This window comes from Hipposideros armiger, unplaced genomic scaffold (assembly GCF_001890085.2).
Source record: "Hipposideros armiger isolate ML-2016 unplaced genomic scaffold, ASM189008v1 scaffold_1719, whole genome shotgun sequence".
In the NCBI taxonomy this organism is placed as follows: domain Eukaryota; kingdom Metazoa; phylum Chordata; class Mammalia; order Chiroptera; family Hipposideridae; genus Hipposideros; species Hipposideros armiger.
Genome location: NW_017733069.1, coordinates 27,831 through 44,857, shown reverse-complemented (window position 1 = coordinate 44,857; position 17,027 = coordinate 27,831). Strand labels below are relative to the sequence as shown.

At 38.8% G+C, this 17,027-nt stretch overlaps 1 protein-coding gene across 1 annotated transcript in view; it reads left to right on the top strand.

Annotated features, from left to right (window-relative positions):
- Positions 1-12,155, top strand: part of SLC15A1 (solute carrier family 15 member 1) — a 49,248-nt gene extending 37,093 nt beyond the window's left edge. Inside the window, exons 18-23 of the mRNA XM_019634538.1 lie at positions 5,419-5,468; positions 8,097-8,204; positions 8,326-8,431; positions 8,937-9,077; positions 10,175-10,282; positions 11,258-12,155. Of these exons, the coding sequence (XP_019490083.1) occupies positions 5,419-5,468; positions 8,097-8,204; positions 8,326-8,431; positions 8,937-9,077; positions 10,175-10,282; positions 11,258-11,443 (699 nt within the window). The 3' untranslated portion in view covers positions 11,444-12,155. The remainder of the gene's footprint in view (positions 1-5,418; positions 5,469-8,096; positions 8,205-8,325; positions 8,432-8,936; positions 9,078-10,174; positions 10,283-11,257) is intronic.
- Positions 12,156-17,027: the final 4,872 nt, after the last annotated feature.

The following is a 17,027-nucleotide window of genomic DNA, read 5'->3' as shown; positions in this document are numbered from 1 at the left end:
TGGCTCAGTGGATAGAGCACACTCTTAAAAACAAGGCTGCTGGGTTCGACTCCCACATGGGATGGTGGCTATGCCCACCCGCAACTAAGATTGAACACAGCACCTTGAGCTTAGAGGCCACAAGCTGCCAATGGGCAGCCAGATGGCGACTGGCGCCCTCCACAACTAAGATTGAAGAACAACAACTTGGCTGGTCCCCTTCCCCAATTCCCCAACACTGTTCCCCTCCCCAAATTTCCCAATTTAAAAAAAAAAAAGAAGTAAAAGTATCTAGATTGAAAAGGAAGAAATAAAACTATGCCTACTCACAGATGACATAATTATCTGCATAGAGTGTCCCAAGGACTCTACAAAAAAGCTCATAGAATCAATAAGTAAGTTTAAAAAGGGTATACGATATAAACAAGGCCAACAACAAAACAAAGATTATACTTTTATACACTAGCAATGAATGATTGGAAACTGAAACTTTAAATAGCATTTACAATAGCTTCCCCCCAAAAATGAAATGCTAGTTATAAGTCTAATAAAATATATACAGGATTTGTGAATTGAAACTACAAGAGGCTTATGAAAGAAATCAATAACAAGGCAAATAAATGGAGAGATATTCTGGGTTCATTGATTGGAAGACTTAATATGGTAAAGATGTCAATTCTCCCCAAATTGATCTATGGGTTTAGTGCAGTTCTTATCAAAATGATAGCATTATTTTTTGTTTATGATTTTTCCAGTTTTATTAAGTTATAACTGACAATGTTGTATATATTTAAAGTGTACAAAATGATGATTAAATATGTTTATACATTGTGAAGTATTTACCACAATCAAGTTAACACATCTATCATCTCACAGTTTCCTTTTTTTGTGCTAAGAATGTTTAAGATCTAATCTGTTAGCAGATTTCAACTATACAATACAGTATTATTAACTATAGTCACCATGTTGTACATTAAATCCTTAGAACTTATTCATCTTAGCACTGAAAGTTTGCACTCTTCAATCCACACCTCCCTATTTCCCATCCACCCGGTCCCTGGCAACCACCATTCTACTCTCTATTTCTATGAGTTCAACTTTTTTTTTTTTAGATTGTATATTAAGTGATACCATACAGTACCTGTCTTTCTCTGTGTGGCTTATTGCACTTAGCATAATGTCCTCTAGGTCTATCCATGTTGTCACAATGGCAGGATTGCCTTCTTTTTTGTGGCTGAGTAATATTCTATTGTATATATAGTTGCATTATATATACACAATATTATTTTTAAAAGTATGAAAATATTGATAAATTAGATTTCATCCAAACTAAAGACATTTGTTTTATAAATCTCACTGTGAAGAGAATAAAGGCTAAGCTACACACTGGTAGAAAATATTTACAAATCACATATCTGACAAAGAATTTGTATCCAGAGTATATAATTACTCTCAAAACTCAATAATCAGAAAATAATCTAGTTTAAAAAAAAAACACAGCAAAAGATTTTAATGGACATTTCACCAAAGAAGATATACAAATGGCAAATAAACACATGAAAAGACATTCAACACTATTGGCCATTCAGGAAATATAAATTAAAACCACCATGAGTTTCATGACTATAATGACTATTGGATGGCTATAATATTTTTTTAAAACTGACAATACTAAATAGATTAAGGTTCACCCTAGTGACTTTATTTTATCTCTTTAAAGACCCTATCTCCAAATACAGCCATATTCTGAAGTACTGAGGGTTCGGATTTCAACATGTGAATTTGGGGGGTGAGGACACAATTCAGTCCACACACATCTTCTTTTGTGTCTTCTGGATTGTTGCTCTGTCCCACACACATGCACATAACACAACTGCCCTAGTGGATCTGGAAGGAAATTCTCTGATATTGGTCACCTGGCCCTTTCCTGATCTTTGTATTTGATTCTGAGCTGTAAGTGCCTCTGGGATTTCCTCTATGCCTCATAGTATTCTTTTGTGCCTCAGAATTCATTGTTTTGATTTCTTCAGAAATGTCTCCTAACTTTGGAAACTTTGGACAATTTAAATTGTGGTATCTTCTCTTGTTCTGGTGCTGTTAAAGCTCCATTTTTTGTTTTTTTTAATTGTCTTTGTTGAGATCTTGGAAAAGAAGTACCCATGAAATAGCAACACTACCCCACCAGCCCACCCAAAAAATAAAAGATACATCAAAAACTTTTTTCTTTTAATTGCAACATCAAATTCTTAATAGATCCAAGGCTTTATTATTAGTAATGTCCAGGAGACAACCCATAAGAAAAGAGAAGTTCTGAACAACTATTCAGAAACTAACTGATAAATAGAACAACTTCAAGAATTTCAGGAAGTCAGATTTCTGAGTAATGTGTGAATTAAAGAAAGAATACACAGAATTTTAAGCAAAATGGTATCCTTTTAATTATGTGGTATCGGTAAGTTGCAAGACTTAAATAAACTACCCTAAATAGAGTCTTTTAAATAAGGTGGCAATACTTCAGTCAAAAATTGATTGAGAATTTTTCTTTTTTTTTAAGTGGTGAAAGAAAAGTTTATTAGCAGAGAAAGTACACTCCAAAGAGCTAGGAGCGGGCCTGAGCAAAAGCATGGCTCAAAAGGCTCAAAAGGCATGGATCAAGAATTCAATATTAATCTTTCTCATGCATTTTTTTTTAAAGATTTTATTCGGGAATTGGGGGAAGGGAACAGTATTAGGGAATCAGGGAAGGGGAACAGATAAGTTGTTGTCCTTTTGTGCTTCAGTCTAGTTGTGGAGGACGTTGCTTCACTGACCCATGTTGGTATTATCATTATGCTCTTCCCGAGTGAGGCAGTCGCTTGCCGGCCATTGGACAGCCACTCACGGTGGCTCAGGGCAGCTCACAAAAGCGCACGCCCACTGCCGGCCAGGCCTATTGCAGCCTACGCTGTTGCTGGTGACTCACGGCAGCCCAGCTCCAGGTCGAGCTGTTGTTCAGCATCTTAGATGTAGAGGGTGCAGTGTTACTGACCCTCATGTGGGATCCGAACCAGGGCCCTGCTGCTCAGAGCTGGCGTCCTAAGCCAACTCCTAACCAACGTGCCACTCGGCCAGCCCTCTCATGCATTTCTAACATTATATATTATTACATACATATGTATCTATAAATAATTTTGAGCATGTTTTTAAACAATATGTTATTGTCCTGTGTATATATCATTCTACAATAATATAAATAATATAAAATATTATTTTAATTTTAGCTATATTGACATATATATCCCATATGTATGCACTTAAACCACTATATAATATTCCATTGCATGGATATACCACTATTTATTTATCCATTTCTCTATTCAAGGAAACTTAGGTTATTCTCATTTTTCCAAACAATTCCACAACCCACATTCATATATGTTTCTTTGTCCACATGTGAGAAGTTTCTCAAGGGCAGTGGTCTTTAGACTTTTTATTACATTCAATAAAAACATTCTGAGCATGCACCCACTATAAATATGGCCTCCTTTATAAATTATATATAAACTATTGTACCAAATATGTGCATGATAAGTAACACAAGAAACAAATATAAAAAGGGTGAGAAAAGTAAAAAACAATATTTTACTGAATATTTTTATTCATTATGGGTACAAAAATCATTAGTATAGATAATGTGATTGTATGCTTCATGAGTTTCTAAAAAAAAAAATCTCAATTTAAGATTTGAAAAAAGCTATGCAGAGTCCTGGTTGTAAGTTCAGTTTATTTCAATCCTGGTTTTCATGACTATCATACTGATAATGATATGATACTTTCAGGAGGAAGTGACAGTGAGGCATAATTGGTCATAAGTAAATTTAAATACAAAACAAAACAAAACCCTTCATTTAAAAAATTGAGTTTTAACAAATGGTGCTGAAACAACTAGAAATCCACATGCAAAAGACTAAAGTTAGACCTTCTCTACCTGATGCCATACACAAAACTTAGCTCAATGGATCATAGACCTACTATAACAAAAACAATAAAATTTGTAGAAGAATAATAGGAGTAAATCTTTGTGACCTTGGGTTAGGAAATGGCTTCTTAGATATGAAACCAAAAGCACAAGCAACAATAGAAAATAATAATAACTTGGGCTTCATCAAAATTGAAAACTTTTGTGCTACAAGTGATGTCATCAGGAAAGTAAAAAGACAACTCACAGAATGAAAGAAAATATTTTCAAATCATGTATCTGATGAGACATATTCTGAATATATAAAAAATTCTTACAAATCAATAATAAAAGGACAAATAACCCAATTTTTTTTAAGGGGCAAAGTGTTTGAATTGACATTTTTCCAAAGAGATTATACAAATGACCAAAAAACACTGGAAAAGGTTCTCAGTGTCATTAGTCATTAGGATGACTATGATCTGACTAATAAAAAATCAAAACCACAATGAGATACTGCTTCACACTCACTAGGCTCTAATTTTAAAACAGACAATAACAAGAGTTGGTGAGGATGTGGATAAATTAGAATCCTTATAAACTGCTGGTGGAAATGTAAAATCATGCAACCACTTTGAAAAACTATTCCTCAAAATGTTAAACATAGAGTTACCATATGATCCAGCAATCTCACTCCTAGGTATATACCCCCCAAAAATGAAAAACATATGTCTATCCAAAAACTTGTAGATGAATGTTCATGGCAGCATTATTCAAAATAGACAAAATGTGGAAACAACTAAAATGTTTATCAACTGATAAACAAACTAGGGCCTACCCATACAATGAAATATTATTCAGCCATAAAAAAGAATGAAGTACCTACTGATATATGCTATAACATGAGTGCACCTTAAAAACATTATGCTAAGGGAAAGAAGCCAGACATGAAATGGCAGGCAAATCCATAGAGACAGAGCAGATTAGTGGTTTCCAGGGACTGAGGGGATGGGGCATGGCGAGTCACTGCTAATGGGTATCAAGTTTCTTTTCGGAGTGATGAGAATTAGATTATGGTGATGGTTGCACAACCCTGTGCACACACTAAAACCACTAAATTGTACACTTTAAATGGATGAATTTTGTGGTATGTGAATTTATCTCACAAAGCCATTTTTTTTTTTTTAATTTGAAGGAACGACTCTCAGCCCCTTGGTTATTCTTTAAAGACCTGGTCCCATCTTGCCGTTTTCTCAGCTAACTCCCATTCTCCATATCTCATTCCATGATCACTTTGTAGCCTTAGATCTTGGTACTCCTAAGAGGCCTATGCTACCTTGAGCCTTAATGGGACTCTAGGACTGTGCCTGATGAAAACTATTCGAGCACAATAGATCTTAGATCTCTGCTCTCCTGACCCTTCAAAGCAGAGTGTGCTTGCTGCTTATGCTTCATTATTTTCTATGTGTGCATCTGATATGTGTGATGTTGCGTTTTTTCAGATTATTATCATTCTTTTTGGAATCTTGTACCAGCCTGAGACAAATGTCAGGCAGGTGATAGTACTCTAATCTTAGAGTGGGATTTATTCAGTCTTATAAGTTATAAAGTCAGGACCCAGGACCAAGGGCCAACTTCCTAACTTCATACTCTGCCTACTTTTCTTTTGAATGGTTCATCTCAATCATTGATAAAACTAGTTTTTGTAGTTTGGAGCAGTATTAATTCACCTATTAGGCTCCTATTGACTCAGGTCAGGTTCAGTTTTCTATGTTAATCATAGAAAGTTGAATGCTAAGTTGAATGCCTAAAATCAGGACCTGAGTTTAATTCATAGAAATGTTCTCCCAGTCCCTAGAATTTGACCAGTATTAACTTGTTGCCACAATGTTGATGAAACTTGTCCACATATTTTAAGGATGTAGAAGTTAAATTATTCTTTGTTATACCTGGGTGTACACTATTATTACTTCCCATTCTCTAAATTGGATAATCTGCTGTAAACATTCGCTCACCTATCTGGCAGGAAAAATCAACTGGTCTTATTTTGGGCAGCACCCTTCTTCTCCCTGGGGTAGTTCACGAGTTCTGACAATTAAGTTCGCGAACTTGCCACCGTGCGCTTACATTGGCAGCACTGTACAAACAGCTTGGTAAGGTTCCATAACCTTAGTATATCAGTGTCTCACAGCTGTGTTCGTGTCGATGTGTGGCGGTGTCTTGCTGGATGGTGTTCATTATTGTTGCATTTTTCATGTGCCGCCAGGAGAATGTCTGAGCTTAAATTAGAGCAATGAACAAACATTAAGTTTCTTGTTAAACTTGGCAAGAGTGGAAGTGAAATTAGGGACATGTTAGTCCAACCTTATGGGGATAATGCCATGAAGAAAATGGCAGCATACAAGTGGATTAAACATTTTTCTGAGGAGTGAGAAAGCGTCACTGATGAAGAGAGGATCAGGGCAGCCAGTAACGAGCAGAACTGATGAAAACATTGCAAAAATTTGTCAAATTGTGTGTCAAAATCATCAGCTGACTGTGAAGCACAGTAGACCAAGTGAACATCGATAGAGAAACAGGAAAATCTTAACTGAAAATCTTGGCATGAGAAAGGTGTGTGCAAAAATGGTCCCAAAGGAGCTCACCAATGAACAAAAACAAAGGAGAGCTGAAGTTTGCCAAGACCTTTTGGAGAGGCAAGACGATGTTTTGCACCATGTTATCACTAGTGATGAAACATGGGTGTACCAATATGACCCTGAAACAAAGCATCGAAGTGCACAATGGAAGTCAGCCAATTCTCCATGATCGAAAAAACTCTGTCAGACCAAATCAAGGGTCAAAACGATGTTGCTGCCCTTTTTTGATGTGAGAGGGATTATTCATTATGAATTTGTACCAACTGGACAAACAGTTAACCAAGTTTACTATTTGGAAGTGCTGAAAAGATTGTGTGAAAAAGTTAGACAAAAATGACCTGAACTTTTCTCCAACAATTCATAGCTGTTGCATCACGACAATGCATCAGATCACACGGCACTGTCTGTGAGGGAGTTTTTAGCCAGTAAACAAATAACTGTATTGGAACACCTTCCCTACTCACTTGATCTGGCCCCCAATGACTTCTTTCTTTACCCAAAGATAAAGGAAATATTGAAAGGAAGACATTTTGATGACATTCAGGACATCAAGGGTAACATGACAACAGCTCTGATGTCCATTCCAGAAAAAAAGTTCCAAAATTGCTTTGAAGAGTGGACTAGGTGCTGGCATCGGTCCATAGCTTTCCAAGGGGAGTACTTTGAAGGTGATGGTAGTGATATTCAGCAACGAGGTATGGAGGACTTTTTCTAGGATGAGTCTGCGAACTTAATTGTCAGACTTTGTAAGAGTGTCAGGGTCTTCTCTAGCCTGGAACATTTAAGGAATGGGTCTCTAATCATCTGCCCACACAACTCAGCTAGCTCCACGTGAAGCTTGAGCACAGGGTGAAATCTTGGGACTGTGCACCCAGTCTTATTGGGTGTTCCATTTCTAGCTGTATTCCAGCGAGGTGCCAGTCACTGTCACTTCAGGACTTGCAGGCACAGGTATTCCCTCCCTGAGGGGCATTCCCCAAAACTGTTTCTGATTGCTGGGCTGGTCACTTCTTCCTCTCCATCCCCTGGAGCCCCTCCTGCCTCAGGCTCCTCTTTAGAGGTAAAAGGAAAGTAATGGGCTTCCCTGCCCAAACCCCAAAAAGAAGCCCCAGTTGGAAGCTGTCTTTTAGGTTCTTAGCAGCAGCTTCTGCTTTTGGTCCTTCACCACTTTAGCTCTAAAGGTTCTGAAGCAAGAAACACAAAGGCATGGCTGACTTCTTGAAGGGAAAGGAATCATCACCTATTTCAGTACATACTTGATATTCCAAAAAACATCATTGAAATTCAAGTTCCTAGTTACAAAGTACTTAGAATAGTTCCTGGCATTTAACGGTGTTTAAAAAAAATTATTTTAGGTATGTTTTCATGAGCAGGTAAGCAAGGGCATAATTGCTTACTTTCTGCTTTTACTCTAAAAATATTCTGTAAACATCTTAAATTCCTTCCAATATGGAGCATAGACCAACTTCAGGTGTACATACTATGACCTCAAACAAATCATTTCCTAGTCCAGTCACAAGGTACATGGTTTTCTGTTTCAGATTTGTAAATGCTTTGAACTACAGCCTCAGCATCACAGTGGATGGGAAAAATTATACAGATATCACCAGTAACAACGCCAGCAAGTATCAGCTCTTACCTTCTGGCGAGTAAGTATCTATACTGGACCCTTTGTTCCAAATTTCATGGATTTCAAATCTTTTTCTTTAAACAATTCATTGAAGCGTTTAATACCAAGAATGCTAACCTGTATTATTCTTTTTTTCATAGAAAAAACTTCACACTAATCTCAGCAGGGATTCCAGAAAACTGTAAAAAATCTTTTAAAACAGAGCTTGGATTCGGTAGTGCATATACCTATGTAATCAGAACACAGGTTAGTAACTCATTCCATCATATCAGAAGTTCTACTCCAACTTTCCCAATCTGAGTCCTCGCACACACTTAGGACATAGTAATGATTTAACTACAGAAGTATTAGCATCTGTATTTTAAATGAGTTTAGAATTAATTCAATTCATCACCAGTTCTTTAACTTACAACTGACTTAAGTTCACCATTAGACGAAAATTGAACAGACTGACTTACTCTTACTAAAAGTTCATGTTGACCAGTATCTGACACTTTTAGTTTAAAGAGATGGCAATGTTTTAAACAAGCCTCACTTCCAATCTCCTCTATTATTTAAGAGGAAAACACCAGTGAACATATTTTCAAATCCCACCAAGGCCATCTCATCACGAGTATAAAAAGCAGTGTTGTGTATTTACATTGCAAATGTGTACTTGACACAACCCTAGAAGTCCAAACTCAATTTGCCTGTTTGAGCAATTTTTATTTTAGAAGCAATCTTGATTTTAATTTTTGCCTTACTGGTTTAGGATGGCTGCCCTAAAGAGAAAGAATTTCAAGATATTTCACCGAACACAATTAACATGGCTCTGCAAATCCCACAGTATTTCCTCATGACCTGTGGCGAGGTGGTTTTCTCTGTTACTGGACTGGAGTTCTCATATTCTCAGGTTTCTTGTTCATTGCTTTTACCACCCTTTCCCTATACCCCTGCCTTCAAAAATGCTGCTGGGACTTCATGTAAATCTGGGGTGGCCATATATTTATAGTTTAAAATAATTCTAGAAAGCATTATGGCATATTCCACCAGACAAGGTTTTTGAGATCACCAAGTCTTTTCTTTATTGACTAAGAATATTACTCTTTAGCTTTGTGAGTGCATATATCATATGTGTCTATATTCCCACAGTCATACACAGAGGTTTGTAGTTCCAAGTAGGAAAAACCGTATTAATGACTGTTAGCACGGTCATGATAGCCAGTAGACTCTGCTTTCTGAAAACACCATATGGTATCAACAATTCATAACAGTGCTCATTTCCAGGTCTTTGTCCTCATTATCTTTAAGGTTCAGTTGAGGTCTCTCTGTAGCTCCCAGTAAACACACTGATTAAGGCCTAGCTTTCAAAAGATAAAAAAATATATATTATTGCTTTTATGTATATTATATCAATGAGGCAAATTTTGCAAATACCTGACTTATTAATTTCTGAATGATTTGATCAAAACTACAATTATAGTAATTGTTTGCCCACAATATCTAGTACCTTCAAGTTTTGCAGTAGAGATTGTAAATATGAGCCAGATAATCCCTTTCTGTGGTGACCTCACACTGTTAATAAAGGAGGTGACTATAAATAACACAGGTGACAAGAGTTTGAAGAGGGGTTTTGGTTACATAGCAGGGAAACTCACAGCTCAGAGAGCAGCCTCCATGTGGGTGGAAGAAGGTATCATGCTGGATGGCTTTGCTTGGACACTCCTCTGTAGAAATAGAATCTGTTCACCTGTAGATTTGTCTATTTAACTAGGATGGCAACTTTGCAAGTATGTGAAGAATGTAAAACAAGGGATCCTTGTTATGTTCTTGCAACTTGAGCATTTGGGGTATCTTGCTGTCCAAGTGATTATCCCTGTTACATTTAAACCAGCCTGACTTTTAATGTACATTTTTAGGGTAGACTGCTTAATTAAAGGCATCCATGAGTTGTATTCCCCTGCTAAGGCTGAGATCTAGACTGGAATTCTCTTTGCTTTGCGTCCTCAGGCTCCTTCCAACATGAAGTCAGTGCTTCAAGCAGGATGGCTGTTGACAGTGGCAGTTGGCAACATCATCGTGCTTATCGTGGCAGGAGCAGGCCAGTTCAGTGAACAGGTACGGGATGGAAAAGGAGATCATAGATACCACTGTCTTATCCATTAACGGTCATCATGATGGCCCTCCCTAGCCACCTACATATACATGGTCATCTCAGCTAGTGGATGAATAAAACTGCCAGACCAGCCAAACAGGACAGCTACCAAATGGTCTCATGGTCCAGCATTTGCTTATTCTTCTTATTTGCACTGAATGTTTTACAGTTGGAAGTTGGCAACCAAAATAACCAGGTTGGACTAACATACATATCCCGTAATGTGGCTTACTAGCAAAGAAAAGATCTTTCCTAGCCTCTGTGAATGCAACGTAATGGCCCCAAACCACACATGTGATCCAGAAACTGTCATAAGACCTAAAGTTAAAGCCATGCTAAAGGTTGTTGTAATTTTTCCAGCTAAAATTAAGTGGCGGCTTTTTATGATACTTAAACTCTTCCCTTCAGCACATGAGTACATCTGCTTCAGAAGGGAGTTGTCCCTTACCCCACCCCATGAATTTCATCACTTCCCCTACCGGGTCCCCTCAGAGCTGTGTGCTCATGACCTCAAGGTACTGCGAAGGGATAACATGGGGGTCTCGACTTCAAACTGTCCAGCACATCCTTTTTCTTTCAAGAGCACTGCCTGGTGTTTCCCTGGTGCCCGTCCTTCCAGGGGCCAGCTACGTGCCTTGAGACTTGGGTTTTTCAGAAATTTTCTCTCATCTTCCCAAAGTCTTGTGTTTCTGCGTTCCGGTGCTATTAGAAAAATGTTATCTTTACACTTGAGCACTCAAGATAAGCTGACCCTTCAGTATTTGTGGCCATAATTGACCATTCTATATCTATGGCAGGAGCCTACCAATTTTCTATAACAATTTATTTTCAAAGCACCGTCCATCTGGACACAGCAAGAAATATACACGTGCTAGATACACTACTATAACTGGTATTGTTTTTGTTTCTTTCTTGCTCCAACTCCAATTCCTTCAAAGTGGGCCGAGTACATTCTGTTTGCTGCGTTGCTGCTGGTTGTTTGCATCATCTTTGCCATCATGGCTCGATTCTATACTTACATCAATCCAGCAGAGATTGAAGCTCAGTTTGATGAGGATGAAAAGAAAAAGAACCTGGAAACCCCATATGGCAAAATAGATCCCGTCTCACAGACACAGATGTGAATGTCAGCAAGCAAGTGGAGGATGGACTGGGCCCAGACTATGCCCTCACTTCTTTCCCCAGGGGGCAGGACACTGTTGGATGGCCCCCAATGGGAAAGACTTCAGAACTGTAAACCACACCAAGAAAGCAATTTTATAAGCAACCACCAACAGTTGCTTAGAAGCAAACTAAAATTCTAGGAGAAATCTTATTTTTTTTAAAGAGAAATCTTATTTAAAGTATGCATGCATGCGGACGTGTGTGCATGTGTGAGCGTACACACACACACACACACACACACACACACACACACACATTTACAATGGTGCATACCCTGCATTTAACTCCTTTCCTACCACACAAATGAAGTTATTTTGGACTAACAATTTTTTAAAGGTTGACCAAGTTTTATATTGTTTGCATTCTAACACTCTGTGAAACAATCTTAAACGAAGCAGGAAACAATGTGGAAGTGAATTTATAGGCTTTCAGATGATACATAATAAAGTACCAGCTAGTATTAGCTAATACCTTTACTTTTTGTTTTTTGTTTTGTTTTTCCAGTCCCTATCTCTTTTTAAATTATGTGTAACTCAAAAGACCACTCAGGTAAAAGCCAGTAATTATTTTTGGAGTTTTAATAATATGAAATAAATTCCCGTTCTTAAGCATAAGTGTCTGTGTGTTTTTGGGTAAGGTAAGAAATCCTTAACGTGTTTCCTAGCTATTAAATCTGTGCATGCTTATTAAAATTTCATCAGAAGTTGATGAAAGCATGAACAAAAGAAACCCACATATAATAACTTCTAGGAACATGAAATATCGAGGTTTGTTTCTTCCTGGTCCTCTTTTCCCCAGATGTAGTATATATATAGCTACACTTCTTTTTTATTACTAGGATCTTTCTGTGTGTATAGTTATATACCATCTCAAAATGTTTTTTTAATGCTCACGAGCATTTTCTTCCTGAATAAAAATTCTTCCAAACAATTCCAAACACTATATTTATCATTTAACCATTCCCAGGTTTCAGACCCAGAATGAGTCTACTTGGGTGCTCTTATAAAAACAAGCAACTGTTGTTAGACATATTTGTGCACAGCTCTGAATGTTGGAACCGGTTCTTGAACTGCTAGAAAGGGCCCATGTTGGACCTCTGAGATGCTTCATGCACAAGCTTGTCAATGAAAGAGAGTACTCAAAGTCCAGAGTGAGAAACGCAAATGTGATGATCAAACCTTGCCAAAGACCTTCTCCACCATCAGGATCAAGGGCTCATTTCTTAACTGAGGCCTCTGAGGCTCTTTTTCCTCTGGACATCTCTTCTTTCTCTCTGCTCACTCTGATCCAACCAACATTGAGTTTTTCTAGTTCCTGGAATGCATCAAGTTCTCACTTCCAAATCAAAGACAAAAGAAAAATCAGGTCCTGAGACATCCATTCTCTACCCACTGCTCACCCACCCTGTCCACCTGGCTCAGTCCTCATCGTTTTCAGGATTCGGGCCACTTCCTCCAAGAGTTTCCCTGTCCCCATCCCCCCACGTTAGGCTGTGTCTCTCCTCTGCTCTCTCCCATCACACATCCCTCAGTGTATCCTAACTACCAAGCTTTTCCTTGACTGAAAGCTCTGTGTGTACCCTGTTCTATGTTTAGTCTCCAGAACATGGTAGTCCTCTACGTGTCAAATAAATGTTTTCAACCTCTTGGGCTATGAGGAGTGAGATGGAAGAGGCAGAGAACTGCACATTCAGTAATGATTTGAATGAGCCTAATTAATAAACTTGTGTGAAAGACTAGCTATATAATTTCGCCTCTCTGATCATTTCTACCCTCTAACTTCTACCTTAGGCCTTTGATGGGGGGAATCAGTAGTTATAATGATGGACACTCAGCTTTCATTACCCTTCTTTTGTGAATAACCAAAAGAAAACTAATTCTAAATCCTCAAAAGATATTCTAGTCCTAACTCTCTGGGTAACTTTGGGCCACTCTGGACATTTTAGATCTCATTTTCTTCTACAAAACAGAGAACGCTAGACATTCTGAGGTCTTACAAATCCTTTGTTTGACAGCGTCTGACGCACAACAGACTTCCAAATACTTGAATTAAGGCCCACCCCTCTATCTAACACTAGATCCCTTTGCATGTGGACAGAAAGGACTCCTACATCATCTTCATTGGCCTTTAAATGATATGATATGGGGTGCTTTGCTCATTAGCGGTCCGTTTTCAAAGCTAACTTCCCTCTGGCTATTTGACCACTTCTTCCAAACATAATTAAGACTGATGGGTGTCAACTTGGGTGTTCTAGATGTGAGATAGTAAATGGCAATTGTCATGTGGCAGGAGTGGCGGAGGGGATGCATGAGGCCATCAACAACCTCTGGTCTTCTGCCCTTCCCTTGGTCCCCATTTTTTTGTGCTTTAAACCTTTCTCTAAGCTCTGGGCTGATCAGTATATAACCAAAATAGTACACTGACATTAAAGACTGGTTGACTATTAAAGTACAAATCAGCATGGGGTAGGGGAGCGGAAATGCTTTTTTTGAAAATAGCAGGACTTCATCACATATAACAAAAATCTGCACTATTTTGAGAAGTGTTTGTTTATAATGTGTATATGAATCTTTTTCATATCAAACTATTTTTGTTTTGTTTCCGCATTTCTATATATATATATTTTTTATCTTGTAGACGTCCTTTATTTCTTTCAGGGTAGTAAAATATTTATTTTGTGATCTATCTTAGACTTTATAAAATTGTTTTATTAAGTGTATGTTCAAGTTTGATTTTTATTGACCATTGTAGCCATAGGTTTTTTGTCATGCATTCTGGAAATTTTTTGAAGCCTCATTTTTTTTTATGACAAACAACAGTAGTTAACATTTATTGGACACTGAATATGTGCAGACAGCATGTTAAGCACTCTACTATATGAAGTCGCAAGGATTAATGATTATTATTACTACAAGGAATAATTATTACTATCATTATTCCCATCCCACAATGGAGTATTTTTTTTAGCAGCTTCCATTTTATAAAGAGCTTCTAAAATGTTCTCTGTCCCCCATCACCACATAAAAGAGAGGAGGGAAGTATAGGCCATCTGTCAAAAAGCTCTGTTTGACAGGTTTCCCCAGCTTTGCAGTTGCCAGCAAAAGATGCCAAGAGCCTTTCCCTAAGCTGTATACCTTTGGACAGAGATGTCGTTCTCTGCTGCCCCCTGCTGTTCAGCCAGGATTTTAGTCTTCGGTGAGACCAACCTCCAGGGGCTAAACTTCAGTTAAGCCGTGAGTCTTAACTTGGGGTCCTTGGCTTGGTTTACAAGCCTGGAAAGAATACTTAGTGCAGGCATACCTTGGAGCTGTTGTGGGTTTGGTTTCAGGCCACTGCAATAAAACATGTGTTACAATAAAGCGAGTCGTAATCTTTTTGCTGGTGGAGGGTCTTGCCTTCAATTTGTAAAAACGACAACATCTGTGAAGCACAATAAAATAAGGTATCCCTGAATGTCCCACCCCGTTGCTAAAAGGCACAACCCACGTGTTTCCAATAAGAAGTAAGGACCTACAGCTGGCATCCCAGGGGTGAAGTAAGCCCTCATGATGGAGTTAGTGCCTTTAAAAGAAGAGGAAATCTCTCCCTTCTCCCTTCAGTGAGAAGGGCACCAGTCTACAAGCCAGGAAGAGCGGTCTCACCAGAAACCAACGCTGATGACATCTTGACCTTGGACTTCTAGCCTCCAGAACTGTAAGAAAATTAACTTCTGTTGTGTTGTTTAAGCCCTCCAGTCTATGGTATATTGTTATGGCAGCCTGAGCTGACAAATACAGGTACCACCTGTCCCTGTTAGTCAGGGACTGAACGAGTTCCCTGGATGGTCCTGGGCAAACAGGGACGAATCGGTCACCCTAATTTGTGAGCTGGTGTCTGTAAAGTGCATGAGATGTGGCAGTGCTCTATAAGTGCTAGCAATTATTATTTCATTCCTTCAACGACTACATATTTAGTAACCTGCTGTGTGCTAAATGTGGTTTAATATACCGGGGTACAAAATAGAAAAAGCCTGCCCTCATGGAGTTCACAGGTATTTATCGAGTGCCCAGACCAAATCATCAGGGTCTAGCTGTGGCTAGTTAACAATGGGGGCTGTGTCAGAATGGGAGGACAAAGTTCAGGCACAGTTGGGTTCTGGGGAGGTGGCCCTCAGGCACTGCTCTCAGCTGTCCCTGCGGCAGAAGCCACCAAACGAGACAGTCACCTCTGTTGTTTCATGTTTATAAAAAATGGAAGCCCAAGAAGCTGGGTAGTGCCGGGTTTGGTCAAATGACCACAGGTGTTTTTAGAAAATGACTCTAGGCAAGCTCATTCAGCAGCCCAGGATTTTCCTTTTGACTAAGTGAGGTCGTTGCAAACTGTATGGAGGTTCCCCATCTTGGCCACAAGATGGCAGAAGAGAACATGCTTAGGGAAATGTGCCAAGTAAAGGCCTTTGTAAATGTCAGAAATATCTCATTAGGAAGTTTTCATGAATGCACATCAGAAGGCTTCGTCGGATACTGAGTATTTAAGTTTCTTTCTTGCGACTGGCATTAGTGGACTTTTATTCTCTCTGGGACTCAGGTGCAAATTCCAGCAGGGGTCGCTGTTCCTCCGTATGTCGCGAGGCTGCATGCGACAGCAACTGGCTTTATGTGCGTTGGGGAAAAAAGCATTTATCAAGTACTTGCTCCATACCAGGGTTTGCATTATTTTACATCTATCCTCATCCACTCTTTATTCGTTCAGAAATACTTATTAAGCTTCTACTGTTTCCAAGGCATTGATGTAGGCTAGATAAACTTAAATATATGTCGTGTTGATGCTATGTGCTTCAAGTGCTATGAAGCAAAAATAAGCCGAGTAAGAGGACAGAGTGGTGAAGGCTGGTATTTTAGTTGGAGTGTTCAAGGAGGGCTTCTCTAAGGAGATGACATTTGAGCAGAGACCTGAATGGAGAAAGGGAGCAAGACAGGCAAATGCCTAGGGGAAGAACATTCCAGAAGGGGTTCTAAGAATGGCAAACTCCCTGACATGGGAATTTGGTTGGCATGTTTGAGAATGTCAAAGAGGCTCCTTTGTCTGGAGTGTGGTGAGCAAGGGACAAGGGACAGGGAACTCAGATTGATCATGTAAGTCCTGTGGGTCATGGTGGGGACCTTGGGTTTTGTCCTGTGTTTGTTGGGAAGCTGTCAGCGTAGTGGTTCTCACTGCTGACTACTCATTAGAATCATCTGAGGAGCTCTAATTCCAATGCCTGGGCCTCACCTTAAATGACTGGAATCAGAACTCGGACGTTGCAACCTAGACATGCTGGCTTTTTCTAAATGCTTCCAGGGATTCTAATACGCAACAAAGGTTCAAAACCACAGCATTCAATATCGTGTGTGAAAGCATAATAAAAACTATAAAAACTTGATGCAAACACTGTGATTAATGATAATATGTGCCTTTTCTAGAATGGCAACTTTAGATCTAGTTAAGTGCGTGGAAATGAGGACAGCTGTTTAAAACTCCAAAACTTTAAGTTGGGACTCCAGTCTCCCATCAATCCAAATGAAT